The sequence below is a fragment of the Mesoplodon densirostris genome, chromosome 2, assembly GCF_025265405.1.
Source record: "Mesoplodon densirostris isolate mMesDen1 chromosome 2, mMesDen1 primary haplotype, whole genome shotgun sequence".
Classification (NCBI taxonomy): domain Eukaryota; kingdom Metazoa; phylum Chordata; class Mammalia; order Artiodactyla; family Ziphiidae; genus Mesoplodon; species Mesoplodon densirostris.
The window spans coordinates 18,395,274-18,421,950 of record NC_082662.1 but is presented as its reverse complement, the minus strand read 5'-3'; the positions used below and the strand labels follow the sequence as shown (position 1 = coordinate 18,421,950).

The window sequence follows — 26,677 nt, the reverse complement described above, 5'->3', positions numbered from 1 at the left end:
CATCAGATTCACGTAAGAGCCTTCACTGTTGTTTGCCTTTGAAACAAAGTTGAAGGAAAAAAGGATGCTACCAGGTCTTCAGCTTTGGGAGTCTGTCTAGAACTTTAGGTGAAAAGTGGATCAAACAGCAAGGAAATCAATAGTAGAAAAAGTTATCTCCTTACTCTAGTCAAACACTCACCTTGCTATCTACACAATTAATTAAAAGCAGGGACACGGCTAGGAATAAAGCAAGTAGACAATTAAAAGTTCTAGCATAAAAGGTGAAAAAAGTATAAGTTTGCCTTTAAATACAGGTTTTTACTCAGCTCAGCCAGAGAAGCCTCTTAGGTCGGTATCAGCTTTTTCTAATGGAAGAGATACTACACTGAGATAAAGACAAGGGGAAGCCACTTTCCCATCCCGGCACCCAGGAGATTTCTCCTTAATCAGTTTTGGTTTCACGCAATTCAAGCTGCCCAGGTTCTTCTCCTATTGCTGCAATCACTGCTCAGGGAATGGCTTTGCCACCTTTCATCATTTATCTCAGGAAAGAAAATAATCAGGACACTGGTTCATGATGTCCTCCCTTAATGCAATCCAGGCCAGGTACATACCTCATATCTGTTTTTAAGAAAAGGAACAGGCCGGTCCATCTCAGTCAGAACATCACTCACAAGCCTTAACAGGCCTCAAAATTACACACCTAAGTGTAGATTATAGTTAACGTTGAGCCATCTTTTTAATTTATGATGATGAACCAAATAACAGCCAACAACAACAAAAAACATTCAAAGCTCTCTGGGAGCTAAAGATGTATAAACAGAACAGTGACAAACAAAACCCCCAAACAACCTTTACAACTGTAGCTGAAATGCAGAATGATGTTCCAAGTGAACAGTTCTAATAAATACATTTGACACTGAAGTCTTTTGGGGATTCCTGTAGTTGGGTGACTTCTGTATACACTTCCCCAAAATTACATACGTGGCAGGATTTCTTTGCTGTCAAGACATTCTATAAGGATAGGGGTCCAGTCTTATTTATGTTTATTTTCCTAGCAACCAGCTCAATGCCTGGCACATACCAGTTGCTCAGTAAATATTTGCTGAATCAAGGAGAAAACAAAGAATAACACTTGGGAAATGGGTATTCAGCAGCTACTCAAAACACTGAGATCTGTCAGCATAGACACTGTGACATCTGCCATCATACATTAAGAATTTTGTTAAGCCATTAACTTCTCCAGCAATGCTTCTCAAAATGTAGTCTAGGGCTTCCCTGGTGGCGCAGTGGTTGAGAGTCCACCTGATGATGCAGGGGACACGGGTTCATGCCCCGGTCCGGGAAGATCCCATATGCCGCGGAGCGACTGGGCCCGTGAGCCACGGCTGCTGAGCCTGCGCGTCTGGAGCCTGTGCTCCGCAACGGGAGAGGCCACAACAGTGAGAGGCCCACATACCGCTAGAAAAAAAAAAATGTAGTCTAGAGATACCAAAAAAGCAGTCCATGGGGAACTTGTTACAGATGGAGATTCCCAAGCTCTACCACAACGTAAGAATCAGACTCTGGAAATGCGGTCTGGAGGTGTATATTTTAACAAATCCACCATTTTAACAAGTGCATCATTTTTATATATACTGAACTGCTGTTCTAGAGACTGATGGCTTTGTACGGGACACCACACCTGCAGTTCAGGAAGCTACTTCCAAGGGTAACGGTACCTATTTGAAAGCATGACTTGCAAATTAAGCTTAAACATCAACAGCAAACCGTCTCATGTCAGAGTAAGTGACCACAGCACTAGGATATTATAAGGCATTAAGTGAAAAAGGAGTTTCAAGACTCACTGAGTCTAAAAATGATTTTTTTAATGACTTTTAATTTTTAATAATATTTTTTAAATTTTAATCACTTTATTTTATTATTTTTTTCTTTCTTTCTTTTTTTTCTCTCTTTTCTTCTGAGCGATGTGGCTGACAGGGCCTTGGTACTCCAGCCGGGTGTCAGGCCTGAGCCTCTTAGGTGGGAGAGCTGAGTTCAGGATATTGGTCCACCAGAGACCTCCCAGCCCCATGTAATAGCAATGGCAAAAGCTCCCCCAGAGATCTCCATCTCAACACTAAGACTCAGCTCCACTCAACGACCAGCAAACTACAGTGCTGGACACCCAATGCCAAACAACTAGCAAGACAGGAACACAACCCCACCCATTAGCAGAGGGGCTGCCTAAAATCATAATACGGTCACAGACACCCCAAAACACACCACCGGACATGGTCCTGCCCACCAGAAAGATCCAGCTTCACCCACCAGAACACAGGCACTAGTCCCCTCCACCAGGAAGCCTACACAACCCACTGAACCAACCTTAGCCACTGGGGGCAGACACCAAAAACAACGAGAACTACGAACCTGCAGCCTGCAAAAAGGAGACCCCAAACAGAGTAAGTTAAGCAAAATGAGAAGACAGCGAAACACGCAGCAGATGAAGGAGCAAGGTAAAAAACCACCAGACCAAACAAATGAAGAGGAAATAGGCAGTCTACCTGAAGAAGAATTCAGTAATGATAGTAAAACTGATCCAAAATCTTGGAAATACAATGGAGAAAATAGAAGAAACGTTTAACAAGGACCTAGAAGAACTAAAGAGCCCAAAGCAATGATGAACAACACAATAAATGAAATTAAAAATTCTCTAGAAGGGATCAATAGCAGAATAACTGAGGCAGAAGAACAGATAAGTGACATGGAAGATAAAATAGTGGAAATAACTACCACAGAGCAGAATAAAGAAAAAAGAATGAAAAGAATTGAGGACAGTCTCAGAGACCTCTGGGGCAACATTAAATGCACCAACATTCGAATTATAGGGGTCCCAGAAGAAGAAGAGAAAAAGAAAGGGACGAGAAAATATTTGACAAGATTATAGTTGAAAACTTCCCATATGGGAAAGGAAATAGTCAATCAAGCCCAGGAAGCACAGAGAGTCCCATACAGGATAAATCCAAGGAGAAACACGCCAAGACACATATTCATCAAACTATTAAAAATTAAATACAAAGAAAAAATATTAAAAGCAGCAAGGGAAAAACAACAAATAACATACAAGGGAATCCCCATAAGGTTAACAGCTGACCTTTCAGCAGAAACTCTGCAAGCCAGAAGGAAGTGGCAAGACATATTTAAAGTGATGAAAGGGAAAAACTACAACCAAGATTACTCTACCCAGCAAGGATCTCATTCAGATTTGATGGAGAAATTAAAACCTTTGCAGACAAGCAAAAGCTGAGAGAGTTCAGCACCACCAAACCAGCTTTACAACAAATGCTTAAGGAACTTCTCTAGGCAGGAAACACAAGAGAAGGAAAAGACCTATAATAACAAACCCAAAACATTTAAGAAAATGGTAATAGGAACATACATATCAATAATTACCTTAAATGTAAATGGATTAAATGCTCCCACCAAAAGACACAGACTGGCTGAATGGATACAAAAACAAGACCCGTACATACATTGTCTACAAGAGATGCACTTCAGACCTAGAGACACATACAGACTGAAAGTGAGGGGATGGAAAAAGAGATTCCATGCAAATGGAAACCAAAATAAAGCTGGAGTAGCAATCCTCTTATCAGACAAAATAGACTTTAAAACAAAGACCATTACAAGAGACAAAGGAGGACACACATAATAATGATCAAGGGATCAATCCAAGATGAAGATAAAACAATTGTAAATATTTATGCACTCAACATAGGATCACCTCAATACATAAGGCAAATGCTAACAGCCATAAAAGGGGAAATCAACAGTAACACAATAATAGTAACACCCCACTTTCACCAATGGACAGATCATCCAAAATGAAAATAAATAAGGAAACACAAGCTTTAAATGACACATTCAACAAGAGGGACTTAATTGATATTTATAGGACATTTCAGCCAAAAACAACAGAATACACTTTCTTCTCAAGTGCTCATGGAACATTCTCCAGGATAGATCATATCTGGGGTCACAAATCAAGCCTTGGTAAAATTAAGAAAATTGAATCGTATCAAGTATCTTTTCCGACCACAACTCTATGAGACTAGATACCAATTACAGGGGAAAATCTGTAAAAAATACAAACACATGGAGGCTAAACAGTACACTACTAAATAACCAAGAGATCACTGAAGAAATCAAAGAGGAAATCAAAAAGTACCTAGAGACAAATGACAATGAAAACATGACGGCCCAAAACCTATGGGATGCAGCAAAAGCAGTTCTAAGAGGGAATTTATAGCAATACAACCCTACCTCAAGAAACAAGAAACATCTCAAATAAACAACCTAACCTTACACCTAAAGCAATTAGAGAAAGAAGAACAAAAAAACCCCAAAGTTAGCAGAAGGAAAGAAATCATAAAGATCAGATCAGAAATAAATGAAAAAGAAATGAAGGAAATGATAGCAAAGATCAATAAAACTAAAAGCTGGTTCTTTGAGAAGATAAACAAAATTGATAAACCATTAGCCAGACTCATCAAGAAAAAAAGGGAGAAGTCTCAAATCAACAGAATTAGAAATGAAAAAGGAGAAATAACAACTGACACTGCAGAAATACAAAGGATCATGAGAGATTACTACAAGCAACTCTATGCCAATAAAATGGACAACCTGGAAGAAACGGACAAATTCTTAGAAAAGCATAACCTTCCGAGACTGAACCAGGAAGAAACGGAAAATATAAACAGACCAATCACAAGCAGTGAAATTGAAACTGTGATTAAAAATCTTCCAACAAACAAAAGCCCAGGACCAGATGGCTTCACAGGTGAATTCTATCAAACATTTAGAGAAGAGCTGACACCTATCCTTCTCAAACTCTTCCAAAATAGAGCAGAGTGAGGAACACTCCCAAACTCATTCTACGAGGGCACCATCACCCTCATACCAAAACCAGACAAAGATGTCACAAAAAAAGAAAATTATAGGCTAATATCACTGATGAACATAGATGCAAAAATCCTCAACAAAATACTAGCAAACAGAATCCAACAGCACATTAAAAGGATCATACACCATGACCAAGTGGGGTTTATCTAAGGAATGCAAGGATTCTTCAATATATGCAAATCAATCAATGTCATAAGCCATATTAATAAACTGAAGGACAAAAATCATACGATCATCTCAAAAGATGCCAAAAAGTCTTTCGACAAAATTCAACACCCATTTATGATAAAAAACCCTCCAGAAAGTAGGCATAGAGGGAACTTACATCAACATAATAAAGGCCATATATGAGAAACCCACAGCCAGCATTGTTCTCAATGATGAAAACCTGAAATCATTTCCACGAAGATCAGGAACAAGACAATGTTATCCATTCTCACCACTATTATTCAACATAGTTTTGGAAGTTTTAGCCACAGCAATCAGAGAAGAAAAAGAAATAAAAGGAATCCAAACTGGAAAAGAAGAAGTAAAGCTTTCACTGTTTGCAGATGACATGATACTATACATAGAGAATCCTAAAGATGCTACCAGAAAACTACTAGAGCTAATCAATGAATTTGGTAAAGAAGCAGGATACAAAATTAGTGCACAGAAATCTCTTGCATTCCTATACACTAATGATGAAAAATCTGAAAGAGAAATTAAGGAAACACTCCCATTTACCACTGCAACAAAAAGAATAAAATACCTAGGAATAAATCTACCTAAGGAGACAAAAGACCTATAACTATAAGACACTGATGAAAGAAATTAAAGATGATACAAACAGATGGAGAGATATACCATGTTCTTGGATTGGAAGAATCAACATTGTGAAAATGATTCTACTATCCAAAGCAATCTACAAATCCAATGCAATCCCTATCAAACTACCAATGGCATTTTTCATAGAACTAGAACAAAAAATTTCACAATTTGTATGCAAACACAAAAGACCTGAAATAGCCATAGCAACCTTGAGAAAGAAAAAAGGAGCTGGAAGAATCAGGCTCCCTGACTTCAGACTATGCTACAAAGCTACAGTAATCAAGACAGTATGGTACTGGCACAAAAACAGAAATACAGATTAATGGAACAAGACAGAAAGCTCAGAGATAAACCCACACACATATGGTCACCTTACCTTTGATAAACGAGGCAAGAACACACAATGGAGAAAAGACAGCCTTTCAATAAGTGGTGCTGGGAAAACTGGACAGCTACATGTAAAAGAATGAAATTAGAACACCCCCTAATACCATACACAAAAATAAACTCAAAATGGATTAAAGACCTAAATGTAAGACCAGACACTATAAAACTCTTAGAGGAAAACATAGGCCGAACACTCTACGACATAAATCACAGCAAGATTCTTTTTGATCCACCTCCTAGAGTAATGGAAATAAAAACAAAAATAAACAAATGGGACCTAATGAAACTTTAAAGCTTTTGCACAGCAAAGGAAACCACAAACAAGACGAAAAGACAACCCTCAGAATGGGAGAAAATATTTGCCAACAAAGCAACTGACAAAGGATTAATCTCCCAAATATACAACCAGCTCATGCAGCTCAATATCAAAGAAACAAATAACCCAATCCCAAAATGGGCAGAAGACCTAAATAGACATTTCTCCAAAGGAGATATACAGATTGCCAACAAACACATGAAAGGATGCTCAACATCACTAATCATTAGAGAAACGCAAATCAAAACTGCAATGAGATATCACCTCACACCGCTCAGAATGGCCATAATCAAAATATCTACAAACAATAAATGCTGGAGAGGGTGTGGAAAAAAGGAAACCCTCTTGCACTGTTGGTGGGAATGTAAATTGATACAGCCACTATGGAGAACAGTATGGAGGTTCCTTCAAAAACTAAAATCAGGGCCTCCCTGGTGGCGCAGTGGTTGAGAGTCCGCCTGCCGATGCAGGGGATACGGGTTCGTGCCCCGGTCCGGGAAGATCCCACATGCCGCGGAGCGGCTGGGCCCGTGAGCCATGGCCGCTGGGCCTGCGCATCCGGAGCCTGTGCTCCGCAACGGGAGAGGCCACAACAGTGAGAGGCCCGCATACCGCAAAAAAAAAAAAAAAAAAAAAACGAAAATCAGAACTACCATATGACCCAGCAATCCCACTACTGGGCATATACCCTGAGAAAACCATAATTCAAAAAGAGACATGCACCACAATGTTATTGCAACTCTATTTACAATAGTCAGGACATGGAAGCAACCTAAATGTCCATCGACAGATGAATGGATAAAGAAGATATGGCACATATATACAATGGAATATTACTCAGCCATAAAAAGAAACAAAATTGAGTTATTTGTAGTGAGGTGGATGGACTTAGAGACTGTCATACAGAGTGAAGTAAGTCAAAAAGAGAAAAACAAATACTGTATGGTAACACATAGATATGGAATCTAAAAAAAAAAAAAAAACGGTTCTGGGGTTCCCTGGTGGCGCAGTGGTTGAGAGTCCGCCTGCCGATGCAGGGGACAAGGGTTCGTGCCCTGGTCTGGGAAGATCCCACATGCCACGGAGCAGCTAGGCCCGTGAGCCATGGCCGCTAAGCCTGTGCATCCGGAGCCTGTGCTCCGCAACGGGAGAGGCCACAACAGTGAGAGGTCCACGTACTGCAAAAAAAAAAAAAAAAAAAGGTTCTGAAGAACCTATGGGCAGGACAGGAATAAAGATGCAGACATAGAGAATGAACTTGAGGACACAGGGAGGGGGAAGGGTAGGCTGGGATGAAGTAAGAGAGTGGCATGGACATATATACACTACCAAATGTAAAACAGATAGCTAGTGGGAAGTTGCCACATAGCACAGGGAGATCAGCTCAGTGCTCTGTGACCACCTAGAGGGGTGGGATAGAGAGGGTGGGAGGGAGACCCAAGAGGGAGGTGATATGGGGATATATATATACATACAGCTGATTCACTTTGTTATACAGCAGAAACTAACACACCATGGTAAAGCAATTATACTCCAATAGAGATGTTAAAAATAAATAAATTAAATAAATAAATAAAATTAAAAAAAATTAAAAATACTGAGTTAATGTATCAGTCACCTACTGAGCTCCTTCTATGTGCCTGGCGTTTTAATGTGAGTTTTACATAAATCTTAATTAATTTCACAATGACCCTATGATGTAGGTGATAACACTCCCAAATTTTACAAATTAGGAAATTGAGGTTTTCAGAGATTCAGCTGCTGAAGCTAACAATACTAGTAAATGGTAGAGCTGGATAAATAAATGGTATATCCATACAATGGAACCCTGCTCAGCAATAAAAAGGAATGAACATGCAACAACTTGGGTGAACCTCAAAATAGTTATGCTGAATGCAAGAAGCCAGACCGAAAGGAATACAGATTATATGATTCCATTTATAAAATACTCTAGAAAATGCACATTCATCTAGAGAGAGAGAAAGCAGACAAGTGCTACCTGGGGAAGAGCAAGTGAGTGGAAAGGGGCAGGATGGAGGGATTACAAAGGGATGTGAAAACATTTTTAGGGGTGATGGATATGTTCACTATCTTGATTGTGATGATGATTTCAGGTTTCAAAACTTAGCAAACTATAACCTTTAAATGTGTACAGTTTGCTGTACATCAATCATACCTCAAGCTGTCTAAAATAGAGTGAGAGAGAAAGAGAGAAGTACAGGCCTACATACAAAGCAGTACCTCCCAACTCTATATTTAATTTAATCTTACGTTCTTAAAGTATTTTTCCCTTTTTCTTTCTGTAGCTGAACAATTTATTATAGAATAAAACAGAATCAGTTTTAAATATAGCTACCAAGTGATCTGTAGTGCTCTTACTCTGACCTCTAAAACCGAGGAAGAAATAACATAAGCCTATAATGATCACCAACAGTGAATCAGTGTTATTGCAAAGTACTATTAACGTTATTGCCATCAAATGATCAGGACAAGCAGTGGGGGGGAAATGCTGAATGAATCCCTGTACAGCAAACATTTCTTGAACACCTGTTATGTGCCAGACACTTTTAGGTACCAGTGTTAGGAAAAAAAATGCATAAGACACAGTTTAAGTTAGTACAGAGGTGACACTAATAATTTGAGTATTGCTGATCTAAGGAATGATGTTGCTCCTCTGTAACCAAAGTTAAGTGGAGAGGAAGTCTTAAGAGAGAAAATAAAGAGGTGTGTCTATAAGCTATTGAGGTAACAAACTAGTGACAAAATGATGGATTGAACAGTTAACAGAACATCCAAGTGCAAAAATATCAAACCATAATGTCCTTCAGCATAATCAGTACAAAGAGTACCAAGGATTTACCACTTGAAACCTCCCCTAAGAGAGTCATCAGGGCCAGTCCAGTCTTGTAAACAGCTTATCTCTCAAAAAAAACAATTTATAGCCAACTGTCGATAAACCATGGTTAAAGTAAACACTTGACCCTGAATTTGTTTTTTTTTAAAGTAACCTGCTATGAATCAGGGAACTATTTAAATAGTAGAAGGCATTTATTGCTTGGATTAATAGTAACTAACAGACACTAAATTGTCTACAGCAACATGGGAGGCCTCCCCACACTACCCCCTCAGTCAGATGAGCAAGCCTACAGGGGCAGTGCCCGCTCACTCTGCCAGCACCTCTCAGAATGGGAGGCATGGCCGGGAGAAAGGGGAAGCAAGGGAGTCCTCAGGTGGCAGGGCAGTCAACCCTGCAGCGTCCAGTGTGAGGAACTGGGTAGTGAGGGAGCCCACAGGTGGGGATGCACCTCACTGAGATAATGAAAAAAACAGAAAACATCAGCTAAGAAATAGAGCATGATAACCATTTGACAGTTTTCTGTCAGGTGATGCCTATGTACGTTTATACATACAAGACATACACGTATCATTTTTACCCCTTTGGGAGGCAGTAACTCAATGTGTAAGAGAACAGCTCTAAAGTCAGAATGCTTAGGTTTGAATTCTTGCTCAGAGTTTAGTTTTATGAGCTCTGCAACCTTGGCCAAGTTACATCACCTCTTTGAGACAGTTCTTCTCATCCATAAAACAGTGATAAAAAATAATAAAATAGTATCCACCTCAATGATTTTTGTGAGGATTAGATAACATTTGTATTGATACCAAGTGTATCAAAGTAAGTATTCAATAAGTGTTCACCATTATTGTTTTTATGTCTGAAAATGACCACTGTATTCCTAAACACGATGCAATTTACTGTGTGAGTCCATATTAAATCCTTTTCGTACCATGTTTTGAGTATTTATTGTTGTTTGGTTTTTTGTTTTTATTACTTGATCTCTGATTTGGGGTTATCCATGACTACCTTCTGCCCCATTTTATTCCTGATTAATCAGGAGGAAATGGTAAGCCCAGTTAAGTATCCTGGATCAAAACCGGTTATAAGCTGGGATCCACCTAGTGATCAAAATATAACTTCGTTTTGAAAGTCTCTTGCCTAGCACTTTTTTTTTTTTTTTTGCGGTATGCGGGCCTCTCACTGTTGTGGCCTCTCCCGTTGCGGAGCACAGGCTCCGGATGCGCAGGCTCAGCGGCCATGGCTCACGGGCCCAGCCACTCCGCGGCATGCGGGATCCTCCCAGACCAGGGCATGAACGCATGTCCCCTGCATCGGCAGGCGGACTCCCAACCACTGCGCCACCAAGGAAGCCCTTGCCTAGCACTTTTGCATGACTGTCCTTTAGGGGATAAATGTCAAAAAAAAAATTTAAAGTTTGAAAAAAATTGAGACCCTGATAACTGATCTGCTATCCTGAGAACATTAAACCAGCAAACAAATAAAACTCATGGTACCTACCTCCTTTTGTGTACCTTTAATTTCTGAACATTCTTCTAGTCTTTTTAAAACATCCTGGGTAATCAAGAGTGCATCTGAGAAGATTTTTTCATTTTCTAGAAGAAAATTCAGCTGGTAATGTTTCCCCTCATACTCTGAATGTAAAACAAAACAAAATTTTAAAAAATCAGTGATTGATTACTTGAAATGATTTTTTAAAGTTTAAGCTGTCTGAGAACCATTAGGTCATGTACTGCATTTGTAAATAACAGCTAATGTATCAGTTATGAGTAATAGCAAACAGCATCTCTAATAGCTTCCTCCTTTGTGCCATCATCATCCTGGTTAAAATAATGGTAAGAATCAAAGATGGTACATGCTTATTTCAATACAGCTTTTCTGCTCTGTGGTTCATCTTCAGGCTTGCAACACTTAAAACCACCGACACTTTTAAAAGAAAAATGTCCTAGTACAAGTATTGCATTGGATTTTGGTTTCCAATCTAACAGTGGTCTTTGATAAATTTATCAGTGAAACAAACAAACAAACAAAAAACTCATAAAGATCACTGAATCTAGTAACTGACAACAGGATAGATTACAAAACAACTATTAAATGAATATTACCTGGTTCTGGGCTTGCTTCCTTTGCCTCACTAAAGGTTTGTACAACAGGAGAAGGGGAAAAAACTTCAGCTGTCAGAGGAGTCTCCACTGGGGTGTCTGCATTCCCCTGAATCCCCTGGGCAGTGGAAGGATCCACACTCATTTCTTGCACAACTGTTTGGATCACTTCCCCCATCCCGGCTTTCACAGCGCTCCCTGGAGGGGTGGAAACCTCCGGGGAAGAATGAAGCTCTCCAGCACCCTCGGAGGAAAGGATTTCTACTTCAGGCTTCTCCAACTCCTTCCTGGATGACTCTGAGGATGGTGTGGAGACATCCTTCACCACCTGACCCTGAACGGAGCAGTTTACAAGGCTAGTTAGAAGATTTTTACAGCTAACAGCCACATCAAACATCTGTAGGCTGTCGGCTAAGGAGATGATTTTGGAGAAGTTGTGCTTGCCCACAGGTAGTTTGCCAGTGTACATCATTTCTAACAAGAGGGCAAACTCCTCAGGGCTCACGACAGATGCATCGATGGAGATGGTGTCTGTGTTGTCCAGCAGGGTTTTGAAGAGGAGGCTGGCAGCAGCCAGGACAAGTTTGTGGGCCCTGAAGTAAATGGTACCAATGGAAATGGTGCAGTCACAGAACTGCTGCTCCTTGCACAGCGTGTAGAGCTGCTGCAGCAGCTGCCGGCTATAGTTGGGGAGCTCCATCGCATCAGCTCTGTCTGAGGACTTCCTTTCCTCTCTTCTTGCAGGATCACTTTGTGAAGATCAGCACTAGATCCTGGAGAAACCCCAAAAATGTCATGTTAATACTTCATAAGCACATAGGGAAATGCCCTGAATGAAATATTAAAATGAACAGGCAATTCATTGGTTCATTCAGCAAATGCTGCTGAATAGGAAGGGGTACTGTGCCAGGTATACTGAATTAATCATGATAATAACTGGCATGGGTTTAACTGCATGAACAGGACTATGCTTAGTGTGTCATCTGGATGATCTCATTTGATCCTCACAAAAACTCACTGGAAAAGTACTGTATCCTCCCCATTTTATAGATGAGACTGAAGCTCAAAGAGACTGAGAGAACCAGCTTAAGGAAAAACAGTCATTAAGTGGCATGCCCATGTCTCACTGATTTCAAAGCTGTAAGTAACTACATTGCTAAATGCATTCTGCTCTCTAGTTCTCAGCCAAATGAAGGAGACCTATATATATAAACAGATTTATAATACAATGTCCTCCTATTACTTGACCTATCTGCAGCACTGAATACAGGTCGTCATTCCCTCCCCTTTAAAATGGATTTTTCACTTGATCCTGCGCTCCCTGGTTCCTTTGCTGGGTTCTCTGCATCACTTTGGCCTCTAAAGTTTGCTGTGCTCCAGGACTGTCATCTCATTGCTCTCTCATCTGCTTCCATGCCTTTGAAATATCTAAATGTTAAGAGCTTTCAGATTTATATTTCCAGCTCAGCCCTTTCCTCTGAACTGCAGACGCACACTTCCAACTACCTACTGAACATCTCTAATTGGAGGCCTGTTAGGTTTCTTAAACTTAAATCCAAACTCCCCTGCCATCTTCCCCACTTCACAGCAATTCTGTCCCTTCTAGTTGTTCAGACCAAAAACCTAGAAATCATCCTTGACTCCTGTTTTTTCTCATATCCCTTACCCAATCCTTTACAAATCCTGTTGGCTCTACCTTCAAAATATATCCAAAACCCAATCACTTATTTACTACCTCCACTGGTTCTACTCTGGTCAGCCCAAGCCACCATCACCTTTTATTTGGATATTGCAACAATGTCCTAACTGGTCCCCCATGCCTCCACCCCTTCCTAGCCCTACCCCTACCCTACTCTATCTTCAACCCAGTAGTCAGAGTGATCTTTTTAGCACGTAGCCATATATGTCACTTTGCACAAAAGCCTCCATGGTACCTGGTCTCAGAGTAAAAGCCAAAAGCCAAAATTCTTACTCTGGCTGTCATTAGCTCTAAAACCTCATCTTCTGCCTCGCTCACCCATTCTGCTGTAAGCACCATGCCCTCCTTGCTGATTGTGGAACACGCTAAGCATATTCACCTGTAGGTTTCTTCACATGTGTGCAAGGCTCACTCACTCCCATCAGGACTCTGCTCAATGGCCACATGATCAATGAGGTCTTCCCTGACCATGTTCTTTATTTTATTTATTTATTTTTTAATGATTTAGAACATTTAATCAAATCTGACCATGTTCTTTAAATAGCAACCTCCTCTCCAACCTCAGAACATTCCATCCCTCTTACTCTATTTTTTATCATAGGCTCCTGACACATATTTTTACTTACTTATCATGTACCCCCTTCACTAGAATATAAACTCCATTAGGGAAGGAACTTATTTTTTGGTCATCTGCTGCATCCCAGTGCTTAAAATTCTGCCTGACACAAACACTGTTGGTTAGTTGGTGGAATGAATAAATGAATGGCAGGAAATGTAATGATAGAGATTTGTACTTAGAAGCCCCGTTTGGGGAACAGGGATATCCAAGAGTTAGAGTAAGGTTTTTGTGGAAGAGCTAACAGCTAACCTGCCTTAATAAATGAGCAGGCACTGATGAGGTGAAAAGAGTGGGAGAAAAAGGCACTCCAAGCAGGGAAGTCTGCGTGAGGCACACAGATACGAAAACATCACATGGCAGGAAGGAGGCTTAGGAGGGGGGGATTATAAGGAGTTCAGTGCTACTAGAACATATAGAAAGGGACAGGGAGTGTCAGGAGATGAATCTGGAGAGGCAGGCAGAGGTTCTGGCCACAGAAAGATGCATGGGCCATGCTTAGGAGCTTGGATTTATCCTAAAGACAATGAGGAGTCAATGAAGGGTTTGAGGGGCTTTAAGCAGGAAAGTCACATGGTCTTTGACATTTGTCAAAATAACACTGGTTGCCTTTGTTACCTTTCCACTCCACCACTATTCCTTATTTTCCCACATTTGAAACTGACAAATAAAAATAAAAATGAAAATATTTCCGAGTTCTGGTTTCCAGGTTTCTGGTCTGGCATGGAAGGAGCTTAAAAGTCACCATTCTAACTTGACAGGTAAAAAGGTAAACAGATGGAAAAATCAACAACTCTTCTTAGCTCTGTCAGAGAAGTGAGGTCACAGGGCAAAACTACTGCTCCCAAAATTGGAGCAACAGGCAGAGAATCACAACTTCTCAGAGCAGAAACCCACCAAGAGAAATCCATGGGAAGCAGTGCCAGAATAGGAAAACTAAACCTAAGTTAACGAATTGATGGAGGTTCAGGGTGGATAAGTCTGAGAGTTAAAAACTCCAGAGGGACAGAGTCATAATTTTGTGAGTTTTAACTCCAGGAGCTCTACTGGGTACTCACAGTGAATACTGGGGGAAAATTCCCTTCTGCTTCTGGCAGGAGGAAGGAGAAAGTAACCATTTTAAAATATGATAGAGGATTCTGTTCTTCTCAACAAGGCCTAGAATCAGAAGAAACTATTTTACCAGAGTCTAACCTAACTGGAGGAAAGGAAATACCCAACGTCAGCCCACTCTAGCCATCCTGTAGCACTTAAGGAGGTGGGGAGGGGGAGACTGAAAAGTATCAGTGAAGTTCACAGTCCAGGGGCACAGACTTACCAAAAGACTGAGACCTAATAATAGGTCTATAAAACACACTTCCTCCCTTCACACCTTACCACTCCATCACTATAGGCATATTTACCACAGTTCCTTTTACCCAGTACTTTATGTCTACCTCTAAAGAAAAAACTACAAGGCATATATTAAAAGGCAAAAAACACACTTCAAAGAGACTGAACAAGCACCACAGTCAGATATGTCAGGAATTATCAGACAAGGAATTTTTTAAAAATGATTAATAAGATAAGGGATTTAAAGGAAAAAGTAGACAACATGCAAAAACAGATGGCAATGTAAGCAGAGAGATGGAAATTCTAAGAAAGAATGAAAAAGAAAAGCTAGAGGTTAAGAACACTGTAACAGAAATAAAGAATGCCTCTGATGCACTTACTAGTAGACTAGATATGGTTGAGTGAAGAATCTCAGACCTTGAGGATATAACAATAAGAAACTTCCAAAACTGAAAAGCAAAGTGAAAAAGGTCTGAAAAGAACAGAACCAAATATCCAAGAACTGTGAGACAACCACAAAAGGTAAAACATATGTGCATGGGAATATCTGAAGGAGAAGAGAAAAAGAAATAGAAGCAATATTTGAAGCAATAATGACTAAGAATTTCTCCAAATTAATGTTAGACACCAAACCACAGGTCTAAGAAGCTCAGAACCCCAAGCAGGATAAATGCTCTTAATAACTATACTTAAGCATATCATATTCAAGCTATAGAAAAATCAAAGTTTAAAAAACAAATCTTGGGCTTCCCTGGTGGCACAGTGGTTGAGAGTCTGCCTGCCAATGCAGGGGACACAGGTTCGTGCCCTGGTCCAGGAAGATCCCACATGCCACGGAGCGGCTGGGCCCGTGAGCCGTGGCTGCTGAGCCTGCGCGTCTGGAGCCTGTGCTCTGCAACGGGAGAGGCCACAACAGTGAGAGGCCCACGTACCGCAAAAAAAAAAAAACCAAAACCAAAAACAAATCTTGAAAAAAGCCAGAGGATAAAGCACCTTTCCTTCAGAGAAGATAGGAACTTACATCTAATTTCAGATAGGAATTCAGATAGGAATTACATCTAATTTCTCCTCAGAAACCATGCAGGCAAGAGAAGAGTGGAGTGAAATATTCAAAATGTTGAGAGAAGAAAACAAACAAACTACCAACCTAGAATTCTACCCTGAAATTTTTTCCTTTAACAGTGAATGTAAAATAAAGACTTTCTCAGACCAGCAAGATTGAGGGACTTGCTTGCCAGTAGACCTGCCTTCCAAGTAATGTTAAAGAAGTTACTCAGAGAGAAGGAAATGATAAAATACAGAAATATGGATCTACATAAACTAATGAATAGCACTGAAGAATGAATAGGTGAAGGTAAAACAAAAACTGACATAGATAGCAGTTTTATTTTTTATTCTTAACTGACATAGATAGCAGTTTGTTCAAAATAAAAACAGCAACAATGTATGTGATTATGTATGCTTATGTTTATACAGGTAACCCTTGAACAACACAGGTTTGAGCTGTGAAGATCCACTTACATGTGGATTTTTTCAATACTAAATACTACAGTACCATGAAATCTGCAGTTGGTTGAATCCACAGATACAGAGGGCTCACTACAAAGTTATATGCAGATTTTTGCCTGTGCCAGGGGTCAGTGTCCCTAACCCCTGCATTGTTCAAGGGTCAATTCTATATGCTTATGTATAAATGAAATGAATGACAGCAATGATACAAGGGAGAGAAGGGAAGGATTAAGATTACGTTATTATTATTATAAGGTACTTATAATACATGTGAAGTAGTACAGTGTCATTTGAAAGTGGATTTAGATTAGTTGTAAATCTATTGCAAACTATAGGACACCACTAAAATAAGTTTTAAAAAGAAGTATAACTGATATGGTAAAAAGAAGTGAAAATGGAATCACGTCAAATGCTCAATTAAAACTACAAAAGAATGAAACAGTATGTTAGACAAAAGTAGGGACAAAGAACAAGGGCAACATATAGACAACATTAACAACTATGGTAGATCAATGCTCTAAATATACTAATTAAAAGACAGATTGTCAGAGTGGATCAGAAAACAAGACCCACTCTCATGTTGTCTATAAGAAACCCACCTAAAGATGTATATAGATGAAAAATAAATGCATGGAGAATGATATACCATGTTAACAGTAATCAAAAGAAAGCAGGGGAGCTATATTAGTTTCAGATAGAGCAGACTTCAAGTAAGGAAAGATATTAGGGATAAAGGGGAGTTACTTAATGAAAAAGGGGTCAATACTCTAACAAGACATAATAATCCTTATTGTGTAGGCAACTAACAAAAGAACATCAAAACATGTAAGGCAAACTGAAAGAAATACAAAGAGAAATAGGTGCATCACTATTATACTTGGAGACTTTAAACACCTCTCTATCAGAAATGGATAGAGCCTGAAGGCAGAAAATCAGTAAGGACACCGGTGAAGTTAATAGCACCATCAATCAATTGACTATAGATTACTTCATCTATAGCAGATTACATATTCTTCTTAATATCACATGGAACATTCAACAAGATAGACCACATTCTGGGCCATAAGTTACCTTTCACAAATTGAAAAGAATAGAAACCATACACTCTGTTCTCAGACCAGGATGGAATTAAACTAGAAATCAATGACAAAAAGATAGCTGGAAAAATCTCCAAATACTTGGAGATTAAACAACACACTTCTAAATAACACATAAGAAGAAATCTTAAGACAAATTCAAAAATATTCTAAACTAAATGAAAATGTAAATACAACTTATCAAAATTTATGGGGGCCTCCCTGGTGGCGCAAGTGGTTGAGAGTCCGCCTGCCGATGCAGGGGATACGGGTTCGTGCCCCGGTCTGGGAGGATCCCATGTGCCGCGGAGCGGCTGGGCCCGTGAGCCATGGCCGCTGAGCCTGCGCGTCCGGAGCCTGCGCGTCCGGAGCCTGTGCTCCGCAGCGGGGGAGGCCACGGCAGTGAGAGGCCCGCATACCGCAAAAAAAAAAAAAATTTATGGGATGCAGCAAAAGCAGTGCTTAGAGGGAAACTTATAGCACTGAATGCATACATTAGAAAAGAAGAAAGATCTAAAACCAATAATTTAAGCCTCTGCTTTGGGATACTAAAACAAGAACAAAGTAAATCCAAAGTAAGCAGGAGAAAAAGAAAATAGTGGACAAATAAATGAAACTGAGAAAAGGAAATCAAGAGAAAAAAAAAACAAACCTAAAAGCTGGTTCTTTGAGAAGATCAATAAAATCAATAAGCCTCTACCAGGCTAACTAAGAAAAAAGAGAGAACACAGATTTCTAATATCAGAAATGAGAAAGGGGACATCAGTACAGATCCCATGCACAATAAAAGGATAAAAAAGGAATAATATAATAATATGCCCACAAATTTGGTAACTTTAATGAAATGGAGCAATTACTTGAAAGACACAATCTGCCAAAACTCACACAAGGAGAACTAGACATCTGAATAGGCCTAATCTATCAAAGATGCTGAGTCAATAATTAATAACTTTCCAACACTTGAAGCAGCAGGCCCAGATAGGTTCACTGGTAAATTCTACGAAACCGTTTAGGAAGAAATTATACCAAATATCCACACTCTCTTCCAGAAAACAGAAGCAGAGGGAATACTTCCTAACTCATTCTATGAGTCTAGCGTTACACTAACAGCAAAACCAGACAAAGACATTATAAGAAAAACACAGACCAAAATACAAAAATCTTCAACAAAATATTAGGAAATCAAATTCAACAATAATAAAAAGAATTTAACACCATGACCAAGTGGGATTTATCCCAGGTACTCAAGGCTGGTTCAACCTTTGAAAATCAGTAAATGTAATCCATTGTAACAACAGGCTAAAAAAGAAAAATCGCATGTTCATATCAATAGATGCAGAAAAAGCATTTGACAAAATCCACAAAATTCATGATAAAAACTCTCATCTAACTAGGAATAGAGGGGAACCTCCTCAACCTGATAAAGAACAGCTACAAAAACCAACAGCTAACATTAGAATCGAAGCTTTCTGCCTAAGATCAGGAACAAGGCAGGGATGTCTCATTTCACCACTGCTTTTCAATATCATTCTGGAATTCCTAGCTAAAAGGTATACAGACTGGGAAGGAAGGTGCAAAACGGTCTTTGTTCACAGATGATATGACTGTGATGAGATATGTAGAAAATCCAAAAGAACTGACAAAAAATTTAATAATAATAACAAGCAATAGCAGCAAGGTTGCAGGATACAAGGTAAATATGAAAAACTTAATCGCTCTCCTGTCTATCAGCAATGAATAAGTCGAATTTGAAATGAAAACATTACCTTTTAATTGGCACCCCCAAAAAAGAAATTAAAAATGTGAAAATAGGGCTTCCCTGGTGGTGCAGTGGTTGAGAGTCCGCCTGCCGATGCAGGTGACACGGGTTTGTGCCCCGGTCCAGGAGGATCCCACATGCCGCAGAGCGGCTGGGCCCGTGAGCCATGGCCACTGAGCCTGTGCGTCCAGAGCCTGTGCTCCGCAATGGGAGAGGCCACAGCAGTGAGAGGTCTGCGTACCGCAAAGAAAAACAAAAACAAAAACAAAAAACAAAAAAAAAGTGAAAATACTTGAGGATAAGTCTAACAAAATACATACAAGATGTATATGAGAAAAACTACAAAACTCTAATGAAAGATATCAAAGAAAAACTAAGTAAATGGAGGGATATTCCATGTTCATGGATAGGAAGACTCAGTAGTGTCAAAATTTCAGTTCTTCCCAAATAGATCTATAAATTCAACACAATCCTAATCAAAATCCCAGCGAGTTATTTTGTGGATACTAACAAACTGATTCTAAAGTTTATATGGAGAGGCAAAAGATTCAGAATAGTCAAATCAATATCAGGGTAGAGGAATGAAGTAGGAGGACTGACACTACTCAATACTCAACTTCAATACTTACCTACAAAGCTACAGTAACCAAAACAGTGTGGTACTGGTGAAAGAATAGATAAATAGACCTACGAAAGTACAGTCAACTGATCTTTGATAATGGAGCAAAGACAGTATTTTCAACAAATGGTGCTGGAACAACAGAACATCCACATGTAGAAAAATGAATCTAGACACAGACCTCATAGCCTTCACAAATTTAGCTCAAGTTGGATCACAGACTTAAATGTGACTTAAAAACACAACACTATAAAACCTATAGAAAATACAAAGAAGAAAACCTAGGTGACCTTGGGTATAGCAATGACTTTTTAGATACACCTCCAAAGGCATGATCCCTGAAAGAAATAATGGATAAGCTGGACTTCATTAAACTTAAAGAACTTCTGCTCTATGAATGATAATGTCAAGAGACTGAGAAGACAAGTCATAGACTGGGAGAAAATATTTGCAAGAGATATATCTGTTAAATGACTATTATCCAAAACATACAAGGAATTCTTGAAACTCAACAGTAAGAAAACAACCTGATTTAAAAATGCACCAAAGACCTTAACAGACATCCCACCAAGGAAGAGACGCAGATAGCAAGTAAGCATACAAAAAGATGTTCAACGTCATATGTCATATGGGAATTACAAATAAAACCTATTAGAAATGACAAAACCCAAATCACTAACAACACCAAATGCAGGTGAGGATGTATAGCAACAGGAACTGCTATTCATTGCTGGTGAGAATACAAAATGGTACAGCACTTTGTAAGACAGATTAGGAGTTTCTTATAAAACTAAGCATATCCTTATTATACAATCCTGCAATTGTGCTCCTTGATATTTACCTAAAAAAACTGAAAACTTACGTCCACACAAAAACCTGCATGCAGATGTTTATAGCAGCTCTATTCATAATTGCTGAAAAGTCTTTCACCAGATAAATGGATAAACAAACTGTGGTACATCCAGACAATAGAATATTATTTAGTGCAAAAAGAAATGAGCTATCAAGCAATGGGAAGACACGGAGAACACTTAAATGCATATTAGTAAGTGAAAGAATCCAATATAAAAAGTCTCTATATTGTATGAATACAACAATATGACATTCTGGAAAAGGCAAAACGATGAAGATAGTCAAAAGATCAGTGGTTGCCAGTGGTTGGGAGTAAGGAGGGATGAATAGGTGAAACATGGAGGATCTTTAGGGCAGTGAAATTATCGTGTATAAAACTACAATGGTGAATTCATGTATCATATACATGTCAAATTCCAGAGACTGTATGAAACCAAAAGTGTACCCTAATGAAAACTATGGACTTTGAGTGACAATTACGTATCCATGTAGGTTCACTGATTGTAACAAATGTATCACTGTGTTGTGGGACAGTGGGAGAGGTTGTGTGGGGACAAGATTATATGGGAACTCTGCACTTTACTCTCAATTTTGCAGTGAACCTAAAACTGCTATAAAGTTCATCTATTAAAAAATTTTTCCTTTTAGGAATGTAAATTTTCAGTACTAATCACCCCAAACCCTATCTATACCATGGTATAGATACTAAAAACATGGTTATAAACTTGAGCAATAAAAGGAGAATGGGGATAGTTAAGGCAGAATAAAGGTTACTTAATGAATGTAAGCTGGTAAAGTTGAAACGAAATTTTACTGAGATTAATAGGAATACTAATTAAAGGAAAGACTTTTGGCAAAATGGCACACTGAACTGATGTAAATGGACCTTTTCCTCCTACTTCACACATAGAAATGCTGGATAAAATGTAACAAAAATGCTTAAAAAATATATAGTCAAGCTAGGGCTTCCCTGATGGCGCAGTGGTTAAGAAGAATCCGCCTGCCAATGCAAGGGACATGGGTTCGAGCCCTGGTCTGGGAAGATCCCACATGCTGCGGAGCAACTAAGCCCGTGCGCCACAACTACTGAGCCTGTGCTCTAGAGCCCGCGAGCCACAACTACTGAAGCCCACGTGCCTAGAGCCCATGCTCTGCAACAAGAGAAGCCACCGCAATGAGAAGCCTGAGTACCACAACGAAGAGTCACTCACGACAACTAGAGAAAGCCCGTGGGCAGCAACAAGACCTAACGCAGCCAAAAATAAATAAAATAAATTAAAAAATATATATATATAGACAAGCAAAAAAAAAAAAAAAAAGGGAATCCCCAGGTACCTGAAATGGAAGTAACATCAAAATCAAAGCTGAAACAGTAAAGTGGGCGTTCAGACCATGATGGCCCATAGGGGTTTCAAACTCCAATACAGGCCCTAGGCTTGGAGGAGAAAGCATTAATGCTCACATGGAGACTGGAAATATAGCTTCAGGCAGGTAGAAGGTGGGAGAATTGGAACTGAGACCCTTGCACAAAGCACAGAGCCTCAAACAACTATCCCTCCTTTATGTGCAGTCTGAAAAATCTCTGCTCACTGGCTCAGGGAAACAGAATAAAAGTTGCTAATTATCTGGGCCTTGAGTAGAAGAAATGGCACCCACAAGAAATCTAAAATGTAGGCTTATGACATACAGAGGTGAAGGATCCAAATTTATATATTATATCACATAAGAATCTTGGGCTGAGAAATTAACATAAAAATTGGTCTTTGACATGCAGGAGAAAAAAACAGAATACTTTCAAAACCCAAGGCACAGAGACTCTCACAGGAAAAAAGAAAAACATAGAAAGAAATGAGCTCACTATTACAAACCATATGAGGAAGACCTGAATGTGAAAGGTAAATTTATAAAAGCTAACAGTAGAAAATGTCAGAGGGTATCTTTGAAGCAGGGGTTGGGAAACTTCTTAAACATTGCCCCAAAAGCTTAAAAAAAGAAAAGATGAATATGATTATACTGATATTAAAGGTTTCTGTCAAAGAACTCTATAGTCTATAGATATGATTAACAGACAATGGACAAATGGTAGAACCAGGAGATATTTATAAAGTTTAAAGACAACAAGGAGTTAATATCTAGAATACATAAGAAATTCCTGGAAACCTTAGGGAAAAAAATCCAATGGGGAGAAAAATGGGCAAATGACGTAACTAGGCAATTCAAAGAAGGAGAAGCTTACTTAACTGGCTAACAAGTAAGAGTAGTTGTTACAATAGCAGTAAAAGCAGCTAACATTTATTATATATTCAGGAAGTGCTTATTATATTCAGGAATATGCTTTACATATATTAACTCATTTCATTCTCTTAACAACTTGATGATGCAGATGCTGTTACTATTCCCTTTTACTGATGGGGAGACTAAGGCCCAGAGAGGTTAAGTAATTTCTCTAAGGTCTTACAGTAAAATGTGGTAGAACATAAATTTGAATCTAGAGTAAAACTGGTGGTATATAAAATTGATATAGCTATTCTGGAAAAACACTCTAGTAATATTTAGTGAAATTTTCTGTGCATGTATGCCTTGTGGCCCGAGAATCATATTTCTGTGTACATTTCCCAGAAAAGTTCTCACATAGGTTCATAAGGACACATGGCCAGAAAGATCATTGGGCCATTGTTTTTGGTAGCAGGGAAATGAGAGGTAATTTAGATGTCCATCACAAAAAGAATTTAAGTAAATATGCAGAATGTATCCTATAGAATATAGTGCATTAGAAAGAAGCAACAACTGACTGTTCAGACAGAAACAGGGACAGATCTTAAATACCCAGTTAAGTGAAACAATAACAACCAGAATGAGATCTAGAGCATAATGTCATTTATGTAAGTTAAAAACACAAAAACAAAACAATGAATAACAATAAGGTAAAGCTACATTGTAGCAAAACACATTTTATCAAATACATTAGAGTAAGTGCTGTAAAGGGGAGGGGAATAGGAGTAGGGGTCGGAGGTGAAGGAGGAAAAAAATCAAACGAGAAGGGCCTTGCCAAGATAGATGCTAGAGTGTCTCAGATGAGGAGGATTCCTGTGCCACCCCCAAAAGGCAAACAGTAAAAACAAAAAGTCACATGAAGAAATGAATCACCACAACGGAAAGACATTAGATGCAAGAAAGAGCACAAATAGCATCTACAAGATTGAAAACCCTAAAAATTATAGAATACTATGAAAAATGCTACAAATTAATTGTTTCATTTTAATAAACAGGCAAAATGAAGGGAAGCCATAATCAAAGAAAAAGATAATATGAAAAAAGAATAGGCAGATGTGAAAAAGAACCAAAAGAACTTCTAGGAATAAAAGTTAAGTCACTGAAATTCATCTATCAATGAATTAAACAGATTAGATACAGCTGAAGAGAAAATGATTGATTAGGAAAAGAAGTCTGAGAAAATTACTCAGAAGGTAGCAGAGAGGTAAAAAAACAAAACAAAACCCAAAAACAGAAATATGAAAGAGAGGTTAAAGGACATGGAAAACAGAATATGAAGGTTTCACATGCATCTAAATAGGTGTTCCGGATAGAGATAATGAAGAACATGTGGGAGAAGCAATTTGAAGATATAATATCTGAGAATGTTCTAGGATTAAAGTCAGACAGGAGTCTTCAGAATAAAAACTTTGAGGTATCAACAACACTGAGAAAAAGAAATTGTAAGCAAACCAAAAGAAAAGATTATTACTTAATCAAAGAAGACGGTTTGACTGGTACAGACTTCTCATTAATAACAATAGATATCAGAAGAAAATGGAGTAACAGTTTTCAAATATTAAGGAAAATAACAATCAACCATGTATCTATATACAAGTTGAAACAAAATCACCTTCAAACAAAGATAAGAGGCTCAGAGACTGTCACTGAAAGAATTACTATAAGAAGCAAATTGAACCAGAAAGAAAGGATAGAATGTAAGAAAAAATAGCAAGTAGCAAGCAAAGAAACTCCTAAACATATCCACTAGAAAAGTTAAAATCAGAAAAACTGATAATACCAAATGTTGGTGAGGATGTGGAATGACTAGAACTTGCATACATTACTGCTGAAAGTGCAAAATGGTACAACTACTTTGAAGAACTGTGTGGAGGTTTCTTATAATAAAAGATTAACCATCGATACAAGCAACAACATGGATAAACCCTAAAAACAGTATGTTAGGTCAAAGAAGCCAGGCACAAAAGAGCACATATATATGACTAAATCTATAGGAAAGAGACCTACAGAAAAAACTAATCTATAGTGATAGCAACCAGGTACTGTAGTGGTTGTGGAGGCTGTGGGGTGGTGTGGGGGAAGGGAATTAAACAGGAAGAGACACAAGGAAACCTTCTCGGGGAATAGAAATGTTCTGTGCCTTATTTTGGATGGTGGTTGAAGAGTAGATATCTGTCAAAACTCTTCAAATAGAATTCATTGAACTGTATGTTAATTATATCTTAATAAAAAAGAAATTAAGAAATGTGTTTTAAAATGCACTGGCTATTTTAAAATGGATATGGGAAGTGGAGGTTAAAAACAAAGTAGAATAATGACAACCATAGTAGCTACCACTTATTTAATGCTTACTATGTGCCAGGCACTGTTCTAAATGCTTTGCATCTATTAACCATTTAATCTTTTCAACAACCCTGTGAAGTAGGTACTCTTATCATCCCCATTTTACATATAAGAAAATGTGGCACAGAGAGGTTATATAACTTACCTAAGGTCACACAACTAGTGTGTGGCAGACCTGGGCTCCAAACTCAGGCAGTCTGGCTCTGAGGTCTATATTCTTAAAAATCCACTGCCTCTCTGAAATTAAAAATCAACAAGGGCCTCCCTGGTGGCGCAGTGGTTGAGAGTCCGCCTGCCGATGCAGGGGATACGGGTTCGTGCCCCGGTCTGGGAGGATCCCATATGCCGCGGAGCGGCTGGGCCCGTGAGCCATGGCCGCTGGGCCTGCGCATCCGGAGCCTGTGCTCCGCAACGGGGGAGGCCACAACAGTGAGAGGCCCACATACCGCAAAAAAAAAAAAAAAAAAAAAAAAATCAACAAGAACATGGAAGATGAGAGAAGGAGAACTAGAGTTAGGATGTTCTAAGAGTCAAGGGGATGGCAAAAATAATGATTAACTTTAGCTTTTAGCCTAAGTAAAGTATGTATGTTAACAGGTAAGGATATAAGGGAACAGAAACTGAACAAATATTTGCAAACAAGAGGTATAAAAGGGAATTAAGAAAATGCAATTAATACAATAGCAAGTGGAAAAGGGGGAAAAGAAAGGCAAAGAAAGTGTGGTAAATAGAAAAAAACTTAAGACGGTAGAAATAAGTCCAAATGTATTAGTAATCACAATAAAGAAGCAGATTAAACTTTCCTGTTAAATGGCAGAGATTCTCTGACTGGATTCTTAAAACAAACAGCCATATGCTACTTATAAGAGAATTAACGTGTAGGTGTGTTTACACTTAAAACAGTGCCTAGCACATAGTAAATACTATATGTGCTAGCTGTATTATTATTACCAAGAAAGACTGAATTTTCCTCATTAAATGGTTTTGAAACTAGCAATCTGACATGACAGCTAAAGTACCTACCTGTAAATAAACAGTTAAACTATATAATCTTTGTAGACCACTTTCAGGTACAGAATACCGTTATTAAATAAATCTAATATATAATCATGAGGGCTACATTAGTGACTTGGGGGCTACTGAAATGTACTATAGAGGCTAAACTACACTTTGTTGATCGCATAACTAAAATGTAAAAGACTA

At 38.8% G+C, this 26,677-nt stretch overlaps 1 protein-coding gene across 3 annotated transcripts in view; it reads right to left on the bottom strand.

The window, feature by feature from the left end:
• The window catches only part of ZBTB40 (zinc finger and BTB domain containing 40), an 83,818-nt gene that overhangs the window by 33,942 nt on the left and 23,199 nt on the right, over positions 1-26,677 (bottom strand). For all 3 annotated transcript variants that reach the window (XM_060089125.1, XM_060089127.1, XM_060089126.1), the window contains exons 2-3: positions 11,399-12,168; positions 10,794-10,927 (exon numbers count right to left, since the gene is read on the bottom strand). In XM_060089125.1, the coding sequence (XP_059945108.1) occupies positions 10,794-10,927; positions 11,399-12,095 (831 nt within the window). In that variant the 5' untranslated portion in view covers positions 12,096-12,168. The remainder of the gene's footprint in view (positions 1-10,793; positions 10,928-11,398; positions 12,169-26,677) is intronic.